This window comes from Nicrophorus vespilloides, unplaced genomic scaffold, assembly GCF_001412225.1.
Source record: "Nicrophorus vespilloides isolate i.1.1-1 unplaced genomic scaffold, Nicve_v1.0, whole genome shotgun sequence".
In the NCBI taxonomy this organism is placed as follows: Eukaryota; Metazoa; Arthropoda; class Insecta; order Coleoptera; family Silphidae; genus Nicrophorus; species Nicrophorus vespilloides.
In genome coordinates, this window is record NW_017099716.1 from 95,843 (window position 1) to 115,730 (window position 19,888).

The following is a 19,888-nucleotide window of genomic DNA, read 5'->3' on the forward strand; positions in this document are numbered from 1 at the left end:
TAGACAATATTGATATTACTCTTATGCTAAACATGTTTACATTATCTTATACTCATGAAAAACATAAATATTACAGCAATTTAGATGATTATTAATCTTCATTACAATAGCGTTGAAATAAATAAAAACCAACGTAGAAACCAATCAAAGTAAGTCATTTTCTGATATGATAACAATTTTTCATCATTGCTTAGACATGTTTAGTTTGATACAAAAGATCAATAAAATTACATAAAATAAGAAGTAAATAATGTAGTTGGTAATTTGTTCAAGCATTGCAAATAAAATTATTAACGTTAAACATTTGTGTGTTTAAGATGGCGATTCGCGAGGAGATTAACAACAACAGTGGGATGCAGAATGAGTGGTAGTAAGACAGGCAAAGTCAGCCTCCACAGTTGAGTAAAGCCAAACAAATAAATACCTACACGAATTAACTTAACGTTGATAAATCTCCATGTTCTTAATACGAGGTGATGTTTTGCAGAAATAAATATTGTTTACGACGGGACAGAATAACGCAGCGGTTGGTGGTTCAGCGTTCAGAAACGGGTACGAGCCACAAATTAACTTCACATAAATTTTCACCCAGAATTATCTTAAATCTTTTATAATATTTATCTAAACGTTTGTCGCCAAGGCTTTTCAGTAGGCTGCCTCCTACTGTGCGTCTTAATTTATTTCATAACCATCTTTTATACGCCGAAACAGAAAGCAATTTACGACCTGCAACTAAAGAACGAAATTTTTAAAAATCTAGACAAAAAGATTATTCGAATTCCCGATTCGTTTTTCTTTTCCTTGAGATATCGCTTTCTCTTCTTCTCGTCTTAGTGTTTAAATTTTACATTTTTTCAACAGCATTAGTTTCAGTATTTTACACGATAAATGCTGCTACTTTTACTAATTAAACTACAGCAAATTTGTTGTGTTGGTTCATTAGAAACAGCAACTCCGCTTTATTTATTTTATACGACTGATGCTGCAACACCTAATTAGTCGGAGAGTATTAATTAACGATTACGCCTCTAAATAAGCTGAAAATAGAGGCGCAGGAGAGGAAGAGTGAAATAAAATAACTACGAAAACGAAATTCGAAAACAGCGTTTCCGTTTCTGTCCATTCCTCATTGTCTCTTATAAGTTATACACATCTTTTTTTTTTGTTATTTTAATTACGTGCCGGTTTATTCAAATACTTACACGATTACTTCCGGTATGCAAATGTTTTATTAATTAACTACCCTCGAGATTAATTATAAATTTCAATCGCGCGCGCTTAGCACATTTTTTTTTCGTTACTGCTTTTTGTCCGTTCGCTTTGTACACGTATATAAATTACATGTTCATTTATATGTATTTTTTTTTTGTTAACATTCGTTATGTAAGTGTTTCGCGAGAGTTCCGTCAAAAAATGGGAAACGAAAAAGGAGCGGGCAAAAAAAAATATGAAACATATATGAATCTTTTCAATTTGCATTTTTATTACGAGAGCTCAAGCGATGTACATTAAAACGCGGCCCCGAACAAAAGACCGCAGGAAACAAAAGAAAACACACAACATTAGCAGACTTGAATTTTAATTTGAAATAAAACAAAACAAAACAAAACAGAAGAAACAAAAAATAAAGAAGAAGAAGGATAGGAGCAGCGAAAGAAAGGACGTGGATGGCGGAGAGTGGATGGTCTGCTGAAGACAATGCCATCCGCTGGTACAGCCTCATTTCGAAATCGGGGTCCCATCTGTGCGGCTTTTAGCGACTGTTCATATTCATTAAAGACCCCCAAAAAAATAAAAAGCGCTTAATTAATATACTTCTGCCGCTGAAGATTTACAGCCCGATTTATTGGCGATTTTAATTCCTTCTATATATATTTTTTATCTGGTCCGTTTTCGTGGTTTAGGGCGATGCACTAAATTCACATTAATGATACGTTGTTAGGCATGTTTCGATGAATAATGAGATTATTGGAGGTTGTTATTAATGTCCAGGACCACGTCCGAAACGAAGATAAAAGGCCGGAATGGAAAACAACGCGCACATCAAAAATATATAACACAGAAAAAAAAAACGAGTGGCTAACATTAAAAACAGTTCAGATACACAGAGAAAGATAATTTGGATTGATTGAAGCGTCGCGGATGGACGGGAAAAGAAGGCGAGGGGAGCCGCAGGATGGATGGATTTCAGGATTTTTGTTGTTTGATTTTATATTGCGAATGGAGGGGAGAGATGCATGTAATGAATATGAAACGATTTTGTTGGAATGCATATTCAATGCGTTTAATTAAAATATAAAGTTTTAATTACGTTGAACAACTTTCAGCATAATTAATGGACCTTTGTCTGCGCGAAAAATTGTTTATCGTAAATAACTGTGTAATTGTAAATTTCACGTCATAATGAAGTTTTCTCTATTTTCTTAATTGACTGCTTTGAAAGTTCCTCATTACCTCGCAATCGGTATAATGAATATACAATAAGCGGTCAAATAAACAATAATGCTGCAATTGTTGAAAACTTAGAAAATGTTTATTACTTCCTTCATTACTAAATATATTTTTATTTTATCAAAATAACCAACACATAATGAATTGTTAAGCTCTTCAATAGGTTTCCTCTGTTCCTTCATTAAAGAGCCATCAATAAATAAACAAATAGTGCAATTGTTACTAATTTCTAGTGCAAAGTTCATACAAATGTCTTTATTACAATCTTTTATAATCAAATAGATTAAAGTTTTTGAAACTACTTCATTTATTTGTAATTGCTTCAGTATCTACAGCTATTACAAATAAATTGCATTTCTAGTTAATTCAAAAACCTATTACGTTTTTATTCCTAAAGATTCAGTGAACAGTGCAAATATTCTTTTCATTACTTTGAAATCGGTTAATATTAACGGCGATCACAGATTATTAGAAATCGTGATATCGGTTACGTAATTTCGGAATAATGATCGTGGAAGGGAATCATCATAATAATACGGATACATCCGTCTTTGAGTTATCAGCAAACGAGACATCGTTCCAAAATGGATACGATCTTGGGGAGTGGAAAACTTTATAATTAAAATGTAATTGAATCAAGAATTCATAGCGTCGGATTACATTTCGCAGTTATGCAGAGCGTACAAATGCAATTCAATTAAACGAATTTAATGTTTTGATTCAATTTTCAGCTCTGCTCCCGATACACACATACATACGCACACTCATTCACTCACACCACTCCAACTCTATGACTATGACTGAATGCGTACACACTACACGTACAAACTTGTGCACGTTACATGACTGACGTTTATTACAACAGAACATTTACACATGGAATTAGATTATGACTATTGAACTAAGTGCTGTATTATACAGCAGCCGTTTGATGTTTCTGCCCACTTGCATTAATAATATTCTAATTATTACTGCGAGCCATCGCATTCCCAACATGTAGCATTGCCATGTCAACTCGCCCTGCATCAATGCACCCTTTAATTCTATCATTTCAATGTGTCTCACTTTTATTTTTTTTTAAAAACAAACAAATGCAATAACAAGGTTAAGCAGTTCAAAATCACATCGACGTTATAAAATCCAATTTCACTGGAAATTTTATTTAATTTGCATTTCTTTAAGAGCTTAAGCATGTGTCAAATACGGAATATACTTTGAAAATTCAAATTCTGTTCCGTATCCAGCGAGAATTATGCAAATACTTTCAGAATCCGGTCCAGAGAAAGTTCTTTGTATACTAAGTTTAAAGTTTTGTGCATCTGGGAATAGTATCAAAAACAGTTTAACATAAAATCAATAAATAAGAAAATTAATCCATTGATTAAGAAAGTTTTTTTTGTTATAAATGGACTGTGTTTGTGAGTCATAATAAATTACACGTTTATTAAGTGGATTAATAACTATATCAATGTTGGTGTAAAAACTATAAAATAAGTATTAAAATGAGGCGAAATGGGAAAAGTTTTCTCATCGGATTGAGTGTTTTTTAATTGGGCGTAATCCAAGGTGTTCTGGTTTTGTTGCAGAAAATCAAATCAAGTCGCTTTAGGGGTCGAGACCCGCACTCCCAAAACACTATTTTGTCCCAGTTTACGAGACTAATAAAAAAAAACGAAGACCAGGGACTTTTGCACGAGAATTAAACAAGTTCGACGTCTCGAGTTACGTCCACGATTTGTTTCCTTCGCTTCACTTTGCCTGATGACCATATGGGATGCGTCTCTCTTTGGTGGCGCCTGTCTCACATAAATATTTTTCCAAATAAACATTTGTTTCGTGATGGCCTAATGGCAACATGTGTTTGTTTGTTTCTTTGGGAACGGTTTGAGGGAAGAGGACCACCGACCGCGGCTCTATGAATCGCTTATTATTTGCATAGCGTTATGTAATTTTTGCTGGTATTTGTTTATGAGTATCAAATATCAAATAAACATTTGTTGTAATTATTAAGTCTAGAAGACAGAGAGAAGGATGAAGTAAAGTCTGAGTTGTTTATTTGTGCAGCGGAGGGATTTGAGAGGTATTAAAAGTGGAAGGGAATTTAGGTGTAGCGGAATCGAGACCACATCACGTTTGTTTTGTTTTGGCCTGCTCGGTAAAGTCTGGTAACTGCGAGGACTCGCTTCGCTGGGAAATGAATTATACAATAATGGGATGGAGGAGTCGTGATATAGGTAAGCAATTTGGCTTGAAGCAGGGAGATTAGTATCTGGAGCAGCGCTCGAAACAATATCGGGAGTTAATCCGGAATATCGGGGACGTATATACACGTTTAATAGAATGAATGAGATCGCAGTGGGCTATAATAAATCAAAAGCTCCGAACAGAAAATTGGGCTAATTGAAATTTCCCTAATGGCGTTTCTCTGTAAACAATCGGGGGTTGTATTCTATCGGGAGTCATCCGTCACTTATAGAAATCCCGGAACATGGAGGAGGCGGCACGGACATTTATAAATCTGTGTCCCGCGTCCTGTGGGAAGAACACAGGGAAAAAAGAATAACATGTGTGGGTGACGGTCTCTTTCTCTTCCATCCGCATCCAACCAGACACACCAGAGAGACTCTATATACATACAACAACAGCAACAACAACCAAGCGAAGCGACCAAAAAAAAAATTCTATATATCTGGAATATACACGTACACACTTATCCTCTCTTCTCTCGAATCTCTGTGTTCTGCCGTCATTGTTTGCTCGCCTGCTGCCTCCACCGGAGGATATTCAGATTTATTTACACTAATTGACATTGATATATTTGTATTTGCATTGTAACGTGCGGTGGTCGTTTTTGACCATTCATAAAAACAAAAACGATATGTGCATATACATATATAAAAAACGCAAATCCGAATTCCGTGTTAACTGCCGCAACAATGTTTTAGGTGGCCCCGTTTATTTTGTTGCTGCTGTCCGTCTGTCCGCGTTTTTGTTGTGTTTTTGTTTTTTTTTTCTGTTGTTTTGTCGGGGCCATCTATCATTTGAACGTGTGCAGCAATTGTTTTTAATTAACAAATCCAAGCTCCGGCGGCCAAGGGTAATTCATTACCAATGGCAGGATGGGATTAAAAATAGTTTTACGACTTTCCCAAGCTCCGCGATAAAGTCCAAGATAAAACCATAAGGCCATTAATTACTGTCTCCCAGCGATTTCCTAATATTACGCCGTTTTCTTAATACATTACTAGATAAATATCACAATATCAACAGTAGCAATTAATCTTTAAATATCATTTCGCTTTCAGTCGCTCTTTATTCAACTTTTACGCTTTAATCTATTTCATAAGTTAACGCTTCATTAAGATTTCTCTATACTTTAGTATATTAGTTTTACAACAACATTTACACCAACGTTTTTTTTCTTTGATAATGCTTCAGTCAAATTTGCGAAGTAATTACATTATTAAGACAAAATAATTATTTATCAATATTTCTTATTATAATAAATTATGTAATATTAGAAGAAACTTTCGCAATATTAAACTTAATAATATAACAAAAGAACATATTATGCATAATTTTCCGGGCGTATTGAAATGTATAGAAAAACTTTAACAATGGATCGAATGTTTATGTTATGACAGGTAGAGGTACTCAAAAACTGATTTCCATTATAAGAAAATATGTCTTTCGTTCTTTCCTCTTAGAATTACCACAAATTATGAAACTGAAGAGCAAGAATGAAAAGTTCCTCGGGGGTCTGGGATTTTGAAGGCAGACAAGAGGAGGATGGGCGTTCCCTGGTTACCTGAGACCATATACATAATATGTTTCAAATTATAGACCGAGGAATATATATTCAATTCTCGAAAAACCGAAAAACATCTTTCCTTAACCTTGAAAAAGATTCTTAAGGTCGTAAATACGATTCACCATGCGCTATAAAAAAAAATAGTAATACTCAATATAAATAATTATTATTTTAAGCTGCAGAAGCTTTAGTATTTTCTTTTGTATAGAAATTCTTCATATTTTCTAGATTATAAGAATTTATTAATTTATTCCAAAAATTTCTTGAGAACATTTTCAGTTTCATATTATTAATATTAAACTACAAAGATTTTAGTTACAGGCAACAACTACAAGTAAATTATATAAACTACAAGGCTTTTCAAATATATAATGATTTTCAAACAAGTAAGTTGGTATAAAAATAAATGTAATTCGTTTTAAGTGGATGATATTGTGATGGTTGAATGAAAGTCAGAAGCGTATAAATCTAAACAACCACAAAACGTTAATTTGTTCCAAAATCCGATTACATGGGAGCAGGAATCGATGGGTCGTCTCACGGAACTCTTCAAATATTTACGTTCGGTTTTAACAAAACCGAAATGGGGAAACAAAAAAAAATACGTTGAGGAGTGGAGAGAAAAGAACGAAGAGACAGGAGGGGTTAAAAAAGGTAATTCAATTCGTGCATCGTCGAAGTGAAACCCATGCTTCGTTCCCACTGTACATAATTCATGCACAATAATATTAAAAGGCACGTTATGTCCGTGGATCTATCTTCACGACGCTCCGATCCATAAATTTGATGTTGGGCTATTAGTTGTGTCGTCGCAGCCGCATCTCTCATACACACGAAAATGAAAGGGAACAACCAAAAAAAAAAGAGAAATAGAAGGAGGAAGAAAAAATTGGCACGATCCGTCTTCCCTCTGACGCTTTCGTATCAACATAAATTATATGTTCTTATAATAAATGCTCTTTCTTCTTATGATTAATGCCTGATTCTTACTATTGTTTTATTATTTATTACTCATTACTTTAGTTTGATGAGAAGAAAACAAATCACTACGTTAATTATCGTAATTATTTACATTGTACATACATTTTGATATAGGTAAAATTATACAGATTAATATAATTTTATATATTCAACTTTAAGAAACAAGAAACTGTTTAAAATAATATATTCTTAAATTATTTATACTGTGATTAATTTTTTATTACTTTATTGTTAATAAATTCAATGTTCATAGTTTATATGTTCTGTATTAGTTTATTACCAATTAACATAAATCATATGTTTTTATTATAATTACTCATTCTTCTCATTCTAATTGTATGACTTTCATATTATTTTATTATTTATTACTCATTACTTTAGCTTAATGATGAACATACAATAACATAAATCATATTTACTATGTTTCTTGTTACAATTACATATATGTTACCTTTTTATAGATGAAATAACTTATTATATAGTCAAATTTGAAAATAAAATAGATTACTTTACTTGTTAATATTATTTTAATTCTATTAACCACAAACTTTTTAAAACTAAGATATGATTTACTATATAGTCTAATGAAAGTCATAACTTAACAGGTGCTTTGAGATTTTTAATTATAGAGAAATTCATGCGAAATTCGCCTGTAACTATTTAGGTTTCACAATGGGGAACCCCAACCATCTCTTCTACTCTTTACAAGGACCTCCCCGCAGTTCGGTTATATATTATTAGTGGAAAAAGGCGACAAACTCTCCCCCTTAAACCGGCATCACTGAAAGAAAGAAAGAAGGCAAAAGGAGAGGGCCGGGCGCGCCAATTTTGCGACTCTCTTTGTGCTTCCGACCCGCAAAAGAAACGCGAAAGATTTCAACTTTTGTCCCGAAGTCGAGGCAATCTCGAAAAAATTAATTAGAACTTCTCTCTTCATTATGCTCGCACATAATTAGAAAAGTTTAATTTCATTTATACGTCGGCAATTAAGAAATTACCTCCATTGCAAATCCACGGGGAAGCGTGAACGCTTTTTGAGATTACTTAATGTTGGATTCGATGTGGTTTAATCTTGGATGAAATAAGATTATGAAAATTTAAAAAAAAACTGTGTACAAGTTTATATATAAATAAAATTGTGATGCGGCCACTCTTCTGCCTTTTGTACTCTGCCTACAAAAGAGGCCGCAAGAGCTTTTGACATTTATATTTGATTTTGCGTAGGCGGCGCGGCATTTCATTGCATCGTTCCTCTCCTCCTTAATCCATATTTCATAATATGATACCAACCTTGATTAGAGCATACGATGCCGAGGAAAAATGCCAATAACACTGTGACTGACAGACATGGGCCGGCAGGAGATGATGCCATGGTTACCAAGGGTTGTTGGGGTTAGGGCTCGGCTTGACACTCCGGGAACGCAGCACTAGGGGGTGGCACAACACTCGCACTACTGTCACATCACATTTCACACTCTTCCATTAGTTTATTATCTGTAACAAATAAAAACAGAACAATGTTATTAAATCGCTCCAGCTGTTTTTTTCTATCTTCTTCTTCTCTCAACATCCACCCTTAAAAACGTCGCAGTTTGGGGTGACAGAAATATAGGCTTAAAAATAGAAAGTCTCGTTTTGTGTACATGCTTCAATCCATATAACACCAGTTGTATTTTCAAAACGCTCGCAACAATTAAATAAATGTAAATATACCTTGTGATTGCTCTGATAATAAATAACGCAAATATTTGAATAGTTCCGAGTGAAATGCTGTCTGTATGCACACGCGACTCGCTGAGCAAGACTAAAGCTTGAAGCACGTTACGCAACGCTCGCCTAGCAGGACAATACTGAAAGCACGACTTAAGCTACTTCTGAAAAAGCGTGCGTTCGGCTCTACGGCGCAGAATCTTCCAAACCTATCAGCATTTCCATTTCAACTTTGACTCAATAACGAGATTCTATTTTTGGACCTCCTTCGGATCATCATCATCACGAGACTTTCCCTTCAGACAACTTGTTTTTTTTTTCTTGACATATTATAGTAGCATATTGTATCATTTTATATTTAAAAAAAAATCATAGGATGATTAACATTGGATAATTAAAAAATAAATAAACAATCATTCTTATATTAATATTTTTTTTCTTGTTATATATATTATCACGATTCTATATTTGAAAACATGTATTATAATCTGAATCATCTCTAAAGCAGATGATTGACATTTGATAATTCTTAATAAAAAATAAACAAACATAATTACACGTGCAAGACATTCAATTACATAATAAACGTTTCATATTAATAGTTTGTTTAGAATGTATATGTTAATACTTTTTATAGTATTCTTTAATTTGATGCATGTGTCTTTATTATTTACATATTTACTATAAAAAAATAATATTTACTTAATACTAATGAATTTTAAAATATATCGTTTCATTAAATAAAAATAATTATAATCTAAGACATTAATGAAACAAATCACAAAGAATTATTGTTATTTAAAATAATAGATTTTTTAATGATATTGTATAATAATTCATAATAATATACATATAAAATTTTGATTTAAAACGGAATGATAATAAAAAAAAATAAATAGAAATCGCTTGATAAATTGATTCTGTTATAATTCGAAACTTTGAAAAGGTTTTAAATGTATACCTACAAATTAAGTTGTCTGTAATTGGTCTGTGACTTCTAATGACCAAATGTAAATAATTACTGGACAAGGATAATTAGCAGAAACGATAATAATTTAAATAATTAATGACGACGTTTCGGAATGCTGGGAGCGAGATTTAGTGCGGATGAATTATGGCCGTAATTAAAGTCTTCAGAGTAAATCAGTAGGTTTGGCGGTAGTGATAAGAATTATTAGCGTTATCAGTTTAAAATTGATTGGTCCACAAAATAATTATCGGTCCTACACGACGTGTGCGTGTATATGTGTGTGATTACACGTATGTATATATGTGAGCGTGAGTTGGTCGAATGTACGCACACCGTAGCATATAACATAACATAGCATAACATAGCAGCCATCCAGCCGCCCACGCAGACTGGACTGGCCTGAACCAGACACAAATTTATAATATTGAATCAACTAAGGGAAAATACTCATTGTACTCCCACCAGGCCGAAAGCCGCAGACTGAACTTTATCATGTTCAATTGTAATGTCTTCAATGCGATTTGCATACTTCATATTTATAACATATCATTAGCAGCGGATCTCATTTTTATATTGTTTTGTAATCTGCATTTTGTTTCATCTCCGTACTATATAATAAGTCTATATAGTATATTCACATCCCCGGGGCCCATTGTATCAATAACACGAAATTGATTTAGTTGTGAGCCGTACTATCACCATATACGGACACCAATTAATATTAATTGTCTCATAAACAATGGGTGAAATCGATGCTCGTGTTTTTTTTCCTTCTCTTTTACCTGTCGTTCTCTTTCTTTCAATATGTTACACTTGATTCATTAATTATTTATTTGTAATTAAGATATCGTCGAAACGGAAGATTAAATATGCACTTCGCTGTTCGTCATTCTTTATTTACAATCCAATTCCTATGAAATCCATTATCGTGCCAACCCATTTCAATCCACATCATAATGTTGATATTAATTAATGCGGCCGCAAACAATAAGCCGTACGATTAATTATGAATACCGTCCTAAATCGGAATAGCTTTGATAAAACAATGGAACTTTGTTGGATCGTCCGAGCATCTTGCACGAAGAACGTTTAGGTGGAAAAAGTCTATGGTCGACATTAAAACGCACTTAACCGTGCAATGCACTAAAAGGTCTGCTGGACGCAAATAAATTACTTTCCTTTCTTCTCCTCCACCAAGTCTTTTTTTTATATATATATATATACACGTTTCTTCTTTATCGAAGTCTGAGAGGGGGAGAATTTGTCTTATTTGCAGCCATGGAAATACCTTCCACCCATCCCTCTTAAAATGACCACCGAAATGACCCAAATTAATATATTTAGAGCGCGATTACGAGACACGACAAATATTAAATTCTTCCATTTCCATTCCTATTTCCGTGCGACGATGCAGTGTTAAACTTGAATTTCACGGTCATTAAATCTTTTAATTATGTTCACGGGAATATATAAAAGAGAGCACTTCATAAGCGAGTTCTAATTATAAAAAGCCTCCTACTTCTCCACCTCTGCTCCTCTCATCTTCCACTCGCTTATCGTGCAGAATTGAACCTTTTTTCCTTCCTCTCTCCTACCTTCGGAATGCTATTACACAAAGCTATGATATAAAACGAAGCTCAACTTGTTTTCATTTTAATACTTAATAGAATTCAGAAATGCTAATTCGACGATCTTTTAATATATTTATTTTAATGGAAGATCGGTAAAATACAGACATCATTAAAACGATTGATCGAAATATTTTCACATGCCAAAGTGATTTCAACAAGATGAATTTAAAAAAAATGTAAATTAATCATTTTTTGCTTTTCTAAAAGCAATCGAATTTGAAAAGTTTATTCATTTTATGTATTTCATATAATAATAATAATTTTTCAATTGTATTATCTGTAATAAAATGAAAAAAAATACTAGTGTGAAATTTATGAAATGAAATTACAAACTAATAACATGGAAAATATAATTAAGCAAGTATATTTATTTTATAAATATTAATTATAGTCGTTTTAAGGAATTTTAATTAAAGGAATGTTATATTACTTGTTTCTAATTAAACATAGATGCGATAGAAGTTAAAGTTGTTGATTTTTTTTCAAATATACAAAAATTGTTTATTTATTACAAATGGTCTATGGATTTATATTACATTGGATACGAGATGATCAAATTTCATAAACTATAAGTCTTTTATTTTTATCGGCAGATATACAAAATAAAAATGTATGGATAATAAAATAGGAGACATATGTAACAGAAATCAGTCAATTTTTACATGCATTTGTCATTCTGTCCGTGTCCAGAGTGAAATTGGAAATTCTGTTATTAAAAGTAAATCCAATGTGTATATGCCGCTTTTTTTTATTCATTTTGGGATGTTATATGTGTCCATACGTATATGTACAACGTTAAATAATAAATTACGTGCAGGTTTCATATGGACGTTTTTCGAACGGGTTACTGCAGATCCGCCAAGTCCATTATTGATGGGTTAGAACAGAACATAACTTCCTGATCGATTCCATAAGGATCGCGAGAACAATAGATAAAATAGGGAGGTTAAAATGAACTAAGAAAGAAAGGAATCGGGGGGGAAATATGAAAGGCAGAAATCATTTGTCGAGTATAATCATTACTTTTCTTGCACCAATGTTGCATTACAACATTAGGTATTGTGCACGGTTGAGTGTGACTAATGTATTTATTTGTTGCAAACTATATTCGAGCTGTTGGAACGCGTCGTTGATCCTGGTTTCCATCGGCATGCAAGATTTCTCACCCCTCTGTGAAAGGTGAAAAGCGTGCAAAAGGGCGTGAAAATTATTTATTTTGGAGCGTGTATTTCCAACGGCAGTCCAACTCTAGTTAAGACTATAAAAGCAGATGTATAAAAATATTTTGTAGCAGTGATAGCACTAAAAGATAGTTACATTTACAATCCATTCTGAAGATTTTCTTTTTTTTTTGTGTATCGTTTATATTTTTTCTACTGAAACTTATACAATAAATGTAGAATGCATACTAATTATCAAACACTAATTAAAATTTAAAGAAAATATACAGTTGTAACAGTTACACCAAAAGATAATTACGAAACGCTAATTATTTTATTGATTTTTTTAATTATTAATAATTTCGAAAAACAATTAAAACGTTATCATAATGTTACTTTCATGGTTCAAATTAAAACTTTAATAGGAATTTAAGTAGACGTGTAATTAATTGTACAATGGTCATAAACAACGGAATATTAAAAGTTAAAAAAAGACAATTGCAAAGCGAAAAGGTAATTACAACAGATGTTGATGGTTAAGAAAAAAAAACGCTTATATAATTATACCGCAAAACAAAGTTACTTAGAATTATTACCAAATTTGTAGATTCACATATCATTTCCATTTTCTTTGCAAACCACAATTTATGATATATGTTATCAGCTATGATGTATTTAGAAATGATGCAAATTTGCTGTCACAGTTTCAGTGTTTGCGTTTCGCAGGTAACCGAATGTTACCTGAGTCAGGTATATTTCAAGTTCTGTGTAAGTTGGTCATCTTTATTAGTTATGTCCTACGCCCTCAAGATTTAGTATGTCGACAGTCTACATTAATCATTCACATATTGCAGATAAATACAATGTATTTTGATGTAACAAAGGAATGTATTTACATAAATTATAGCAATTTTAAAGCAAAGTTTAATTAATAAATATTTGACATCACATCAGAATTAAAAAGATTTACTATAGTGAGAAATCTTATTAACAAACTCTTTCTCAAAATGAGAATTCTTAAAGTGAAATTTCATAAAGAATCATCAAATAGAAATTCATACTGGCATTAACAAAATTTAAAATATATTGATAATTTAGATATTGTAGAGATATTTTGACTTGTTTTAAGCTAAGTTGGATTGATATAATGTATCATTTTAATGATATTTCGTTATTGTAATTAAAATTCTTATGATTTATAGCGTCTTGCGCAGATCATACATTTGGCGCCAGCAGGAAAACATTGTAATGCATTGAGTTCATGAACGCCCACCTTCCTACGGAGATTTAGTTAAAAAAGTGCGCCCATGCACATGTTAACCATTGTCTAGTAGCAAATCAAAATATCCTGGCGCCTATTTGTTTTAGAAGCGTAATGTGATTCGAATAAATAACCCTTTTGCTGTTGCAGAAAAACATGTGATTTACGCGTGAATTTATGAACGCCATTCAGGCAACATGCATTCAATTTTTGCATGAAAGTGTATCGGTTTTAATCGGCAATTATAAATGTGCAGCGATTCAATGATATACACCTACATTTGCATACAAAAATAAATTTAACAAAAAAAAAAGAAAATAATTCCGTTGGAATTGTAAATTATATATTGTTTCCCTTATAAAATGATTACATAAAGGCCCATTGTGCTGATTAACTATTGTGTTTGTATAATCTATATGTGCAGACATACCAGGACACGCCGCACATACAAGCAGAATCGGAATAAATAATAAATAAAATATGTGTATCGTGCATACATTTGAGGTGTACATGTGTGACAACTGTATATGTCGTGGACAGACATGATGCTAGCTCTAGCTACGAGTCTAGGCACAATGCTGATTACATCGTTTATATGTGAAAATGAGAAAAATGCGGAGGTGGCGTCAGTATCTGTATAAAGATATATATACACATCATGTTGTGTTTGTATATATATATACATATACATACACACTCTGAAACGTTCTTCTATTAGGTATGCGTAGTCGTCGACGAAAGATAGGCATCGCATCTATTTTGAATATTAAACGTGGTCCCGATGATTTACAAGAATTGTCGAGCATTTGTTTTGATTAGTTGAGTTATCCTCGTCTCCAACATCCTGCCGAGTCGAGGAGCAGAGGCATCCAATGGGACGAAACAAAATGTAGATTATTTTACACATCTCACAGTGCACTATAAATAATTGCGCTCCGCTCCGGCGCAAGTTAAGAAGAACCGAAGAACAAAACATTTTCTTTCGCCCATACACCTTTGAGTTAGTTGACGGCTTCTCTCCTATCCTGAACTATTCCCAGACACAACTAATTCTACATTTTCTTCAACAACTATTCCGCACCGCACAACAACAGCAAACACCACGCAAACACAACAAAGGCACGAACAATTTTTAAATAAATTATGTTTACACTTACAGTCTCCGGCTATTTAGAGTTGCACATGTTTACGGTGCACAACTCTCTCTGTATTTTCAATTAGGTAATCTTTTTACCCGGTTTGTTTACAGTTCCTTCTGCATTTTCCGCGTTCCTTTGCAATTTTCTCATTATTACCAAAAACATTAATCACCTCCAACATTCCTAGATTTATTACTTAACAATACAACTTTTCACACAAAGCATAGAATTATTGATAATACTAAAGTTATTTTTTTAAATTTTTTGAAACATTACTAAAGTATATTTTTTTATATCACTACTGGAAGTTGCTTGTTCTACTGTGACATAGTAAATAAATAATAATTGAGTTATGGACTGTTTATTTAATTTATCAACAAGTATACATCATTAAAACCAGAAAAATATTATTTTCTATTTTCTTCTCATGTGCATACATTGCTTTTTGTTGCAGTTTATTTGTATTATACTATAGAAAGTCAGTTTTATAAAATGTGTTACTTAATAATATAAATTAACAAAAGTTTATATTAAAAAAGATATTCAAGTAAGATTATATATTTTCAAATTATTTAACAGAAAAATGAATCATAAATATATATTTTTATAATTTAATGATTATATGACTTTCATAGCTGTAATTACTGAGATACTATAGAATTTATGGCTATTCTGTAATATTGTTAAAATGCTCGTAAACATCAAAACATTCCCAGTTACAAATGGTCAATCTATATGCAATTGTATAAATGATTAGGATCCATTCAAGTTTACATTCTCTGGGTGGTAATAATAAAATCGAAAATACGTAGTTTCGAGAGAGGACCAAAGGAAAAAAAAGGGACCAGCATTAAAAAAAATAATTACAGCCGGTGGATGAGTTAAATGCGGCTATAAAAAAAAATTCGAGGGCCTTTAAAAACGTCCGCGTTGTGGAAGGAAAACCAGTTCGGCCCAGAAAACTGGCGTAGGATCGTAATTAAAATAATAACATAGTTTCCTGGGGTCCCAATTTCGCCTTCCTTTGTGTGCGGCCACTCATTACTAATCCAACTTGAAGCCAAATCGGCCGCAAAAATGGGCAAAGAATCGTGAAAGAACCGAACGCGCCCTTTGACGTGGCAACGACCAGAGAGTTTGCAGTCGAAAAGGCATTTATCATATTTCCATTGCGCATTAAAATCACAATGAATTATAGTTTAGTCTCCAAACATGCGATGTGTCCACTTTTTTTTGTGGCCCCACGTAGGGCGCAAACCGCAATAAAATTTGTCGTGTACGAATCTACAACTAGTAAATAATAGAATAACGGATACCATTGTATTCGGGGCTGCATTTACGCCTCTGGCGAAGGGCCAGAAAAAAGAGAGAGGAAGAAAAAAATATACACATACAGAATACGCCTTAAATATTTAACAAGGGTGGCGGTAGCGTTAAGGGTAGATAATGCGATAACCTAAGGGTGTAAGGCAGGTAGTTTTAAAATGGTTTCGAGAGCTTCCACCCTAAGTTGTTAACTTCATAAAGATGAATAGCTTAACGCTGAAAAGTTACAATTAGAGCCTCCGTAACGACTTTTGTATCTATTCTCCCAGAAGGAAGAAGATAAGTGTTTTTTTTTGTCTTCATTTCGTTGTTGCGCCCACCCTGAACGATACTCATTCCTCTATTATTATTATTATTGTTTGGCGGTCGGATTTTTCGTAAGTTTTCATCGTGAATTCCAGGAAACCCTGTTTAACGCTGGGCAATTATGAAATCAAGTTAAGTACTAAATTACGTACTTAAAACGTAACACCATATGTGGCTGTAATGAAGATAAAAACATTGCTTATTATTGAAATTATATGCAAGCTTGTCGTTTTATTATTCCGCGAGAGTGGAGAAAAGAAGGAGTAAGAAACTAATAAAGGCACATGTGGAATGCGCGGACTTGATGCTTTTATTTTGGGCACTCAACGCTTTGGAATTATAGCCTCGTTTATTACATTCGCAGCCATTTTTCTCTCTTTCTTTCTTTCTTCCAACTTGTAAATGGACCAATTCGTGTTAATGTTATGGCATTATTTTATATGCAGATTTTATATGTATATATCTTCGTGATGCATTTCTTTTGGGATTCGCGATGCTTCAATAAATATTGGACCACGGTCACTGGAACAGTTACACGTGTAATTCGAGCTGTCCGAACCCGTGCCCCATAGGTGTACATAATGCAAGACGCGGCGGAAAAGAAAGAAATGGAAGAAAGAATGGAGAGAGGAATCAAAGACGGGCCTCATTCTTGAAGTGTCTTTCATAACACTGGTGCTTACACGCACGTCGACCAGATTTTTTTTTATACATGGCGTTTCGCGTGGGCAGCTTTTAAAAAGTTCGAAGGACTTGTCGTACAAGTGTTCCAAACACTTTAAAAAATTCTTTTATGTACGTATATTGTTATGCATTTTCTCAGTCCCTTTATATCTCATTGTTTTATCACGGACCGCTTTAAGTGCCGACCATTAATTGAGTAATAACGATATGTGGCAACGGGCATTTAATTCCACGACGCCCTTTCGGTATGGTATTATCGACTTTCCTCCTCTCCCATAACTATTAACTTAATTTATCGATTAAAAATAATTATTTTACAACCGTGATATCGAAGCCATGCTTATCGTTACATACAATAAACTTTTCCTCCATATCTATGCCAGGTTCGATATAAATTTTCTACTACCCCCGCAATTCCACGACACTTAAGCTTCCATAAACAAATTGCATCGCCCATATACGTAACGCAAATCCAGTTCACTTATTAAAGCATATATGTCCACATCATCTGAATTTCATGCTGCTTAATATCTGCTTCATTCTGTGGCTCGAGCAAAAACATTGCGCAATTTTACTTTCATAAACGTGTAATCGCGGCAAAGTTTTGAGGGGCTTATTATTTTTAAAGTACGTTTAAAGTTTAATTTAGCCCTCAAATACTGAATTAATTAAGTAAACGTTCTCCCTTCTAAATTTAGAACGGCTACGAGTGCCGTCAACGCCCGAGGTAACCGATAAAATTTAATTCATATCTTTGTAGGACCGAAAGAGACGTCTCTTTCTGCACGAAATAAGGAGTAAGCGAATATTCCGAACGTAAAACGTTCTCGAACGTTATTTCATTTGAATATTACTCTGTTCTTTTTGTACATTTCGCCTTTGATGTTATTCCTTGGTTTTACTAGTTTCTTTTACAAAATTATTCTCATTCCTACAAAGCTACTTACTATATGCCCTACTTGATATGCAACTTAATAATATACGTAGCTTGGCAAGTATACGGATATTATACATTCTTGCAAAGTATGAACAAAGTATCAACATACTTTACATCCACCTACTTAGATGATAAAACATTATTTTTCGGAACGTAAAAGTCATTTTCTTACAAACAGAAATCGACTTAAAATTGAGATGCATTAAACAAGCAACTAGACAATTTCCTTGATTTTAAATATAGCATACATTAAAATCTAGTATGCATATTAGGAATATAAAATTAAAATGTAATATTATAACCATATCGAATTGGTTGGTTTTACGTTGGATTACGAGCTACGGTGCAGACTTAAAGTGTTAGTAACGCACAAAAAATAAACTGGGGCATTTTTTTTTTATATTAATATTATAACAGAGGCAACCCTCTCAGTCATCCATTCAATGAAACCTGATTTAACCCCTGCTGAAATTGAGTTTTGTAATACTTACACCTGGTTGGGGAGAGAGTTTGAATGAAAACTTTTTAAAAACTTGTACCGATTCAAATGGAAACCCTTGCATTTCATGCACCCTCCGGTCCAAATACTCTGTCCCAGATAACATTTGGATCTGAATCACAATCTAATAATTTCAATTTAAATATTTTATCTGGCAATCAGTAGGATCTTGAATAATAATTGTCAGCTTGGCGTTCTCTCCTTAAACATAAGATAAAGTGTACGCAAATCGATAATATAGGTAGTTGTACGGGATCCTATATAAATATTCAGCAGATAATGAAGTGTCAGATTTAAGATGTCACTCGCATTTTATAAATCGCGTCATGTCCACCTCAGTGTTACAACCTACGTAAAATAACTGAAAACGGTTTAAACGAATCGATTATTTCCCATGCACAATGCGTGTTTCGTTTTATATATGTATAATCAATCGTACGGATGTTACGATTACCATCGGCTTTTTCGTAATTTCAGATTTAAAATTTAAATATTAGCTTAAGCTATGCAATCGATGCTATCGGTAATTTCGTAGTTAGTGGAATGCCACATTAATGTATGGTAATTGGTAACAAATAAACAAAAACAAAAACAAAAGAAAAGGAACTCCTACCTGTGTTTAATTGAAATCCGATAAAGCAAAAACTGGTTGGTAGAGGTAAGAATGGTGTATTGAATTCGATGTTACGGCGTAACAAGGAAGTTGTGAGTTAACTGTAGCCTCCAACTAACTGGCATTTTTCTTTCATATAAATTACACGCTTCATAACTTATTTAATATTATGTTAATAGTAAATGGATCTGCCGAGCCGAGTATTCATGCAATCTATATGTCTTATGAGTGTGGGCAGAAGTGTCCAGTCAGGTTCTTGGCATTGTTTAAAGTCTTCTCGAGCTCTTCGTTTCATGTGATTATGACAGGCTTTTCTACCTGGGGCCTTTATATATGTATAGAAGCATAATGATTGGGAGAAACAAACAGAGTGTTTGAGAGAAATTTCCAATTTCGATTCCTTATATAT

At 33.2% G+C, this 19,888-nt stretch overlaps 1 protein-coding gene across 3 annotated transcripts in view; it reads right to left on the bottom strand.

The window, feature by feature from the left end:
* Window positions 1-19,888, bottom strand: part of LOC108565354 (netrin receptor UNC5C) — a 96,077-nt gene that overhangs the window by 60,248 nt on the left and 15,941 nt on the right. For 2 of the 3 annotated variants that reach the window (XM_017924777.1, XM_017924775.1), the window contains exon 2: window positions 8,534-8,737. In XM_017924777.1, the coding sequence (XP_017780266.1) occupies window positions 8,534-8,615 (82 nt within the window). In that variant the 5' untranslated portion in view covers window positions 8,616-8,737. Of the gene's footprint in view, window positions 1-8,533; window positions 8,738-8,956; window positions 9,079-19,888 lie in introns of those variants that run through there. The other variant, XM_017924776.1, reaches the window with a different exon arrangement.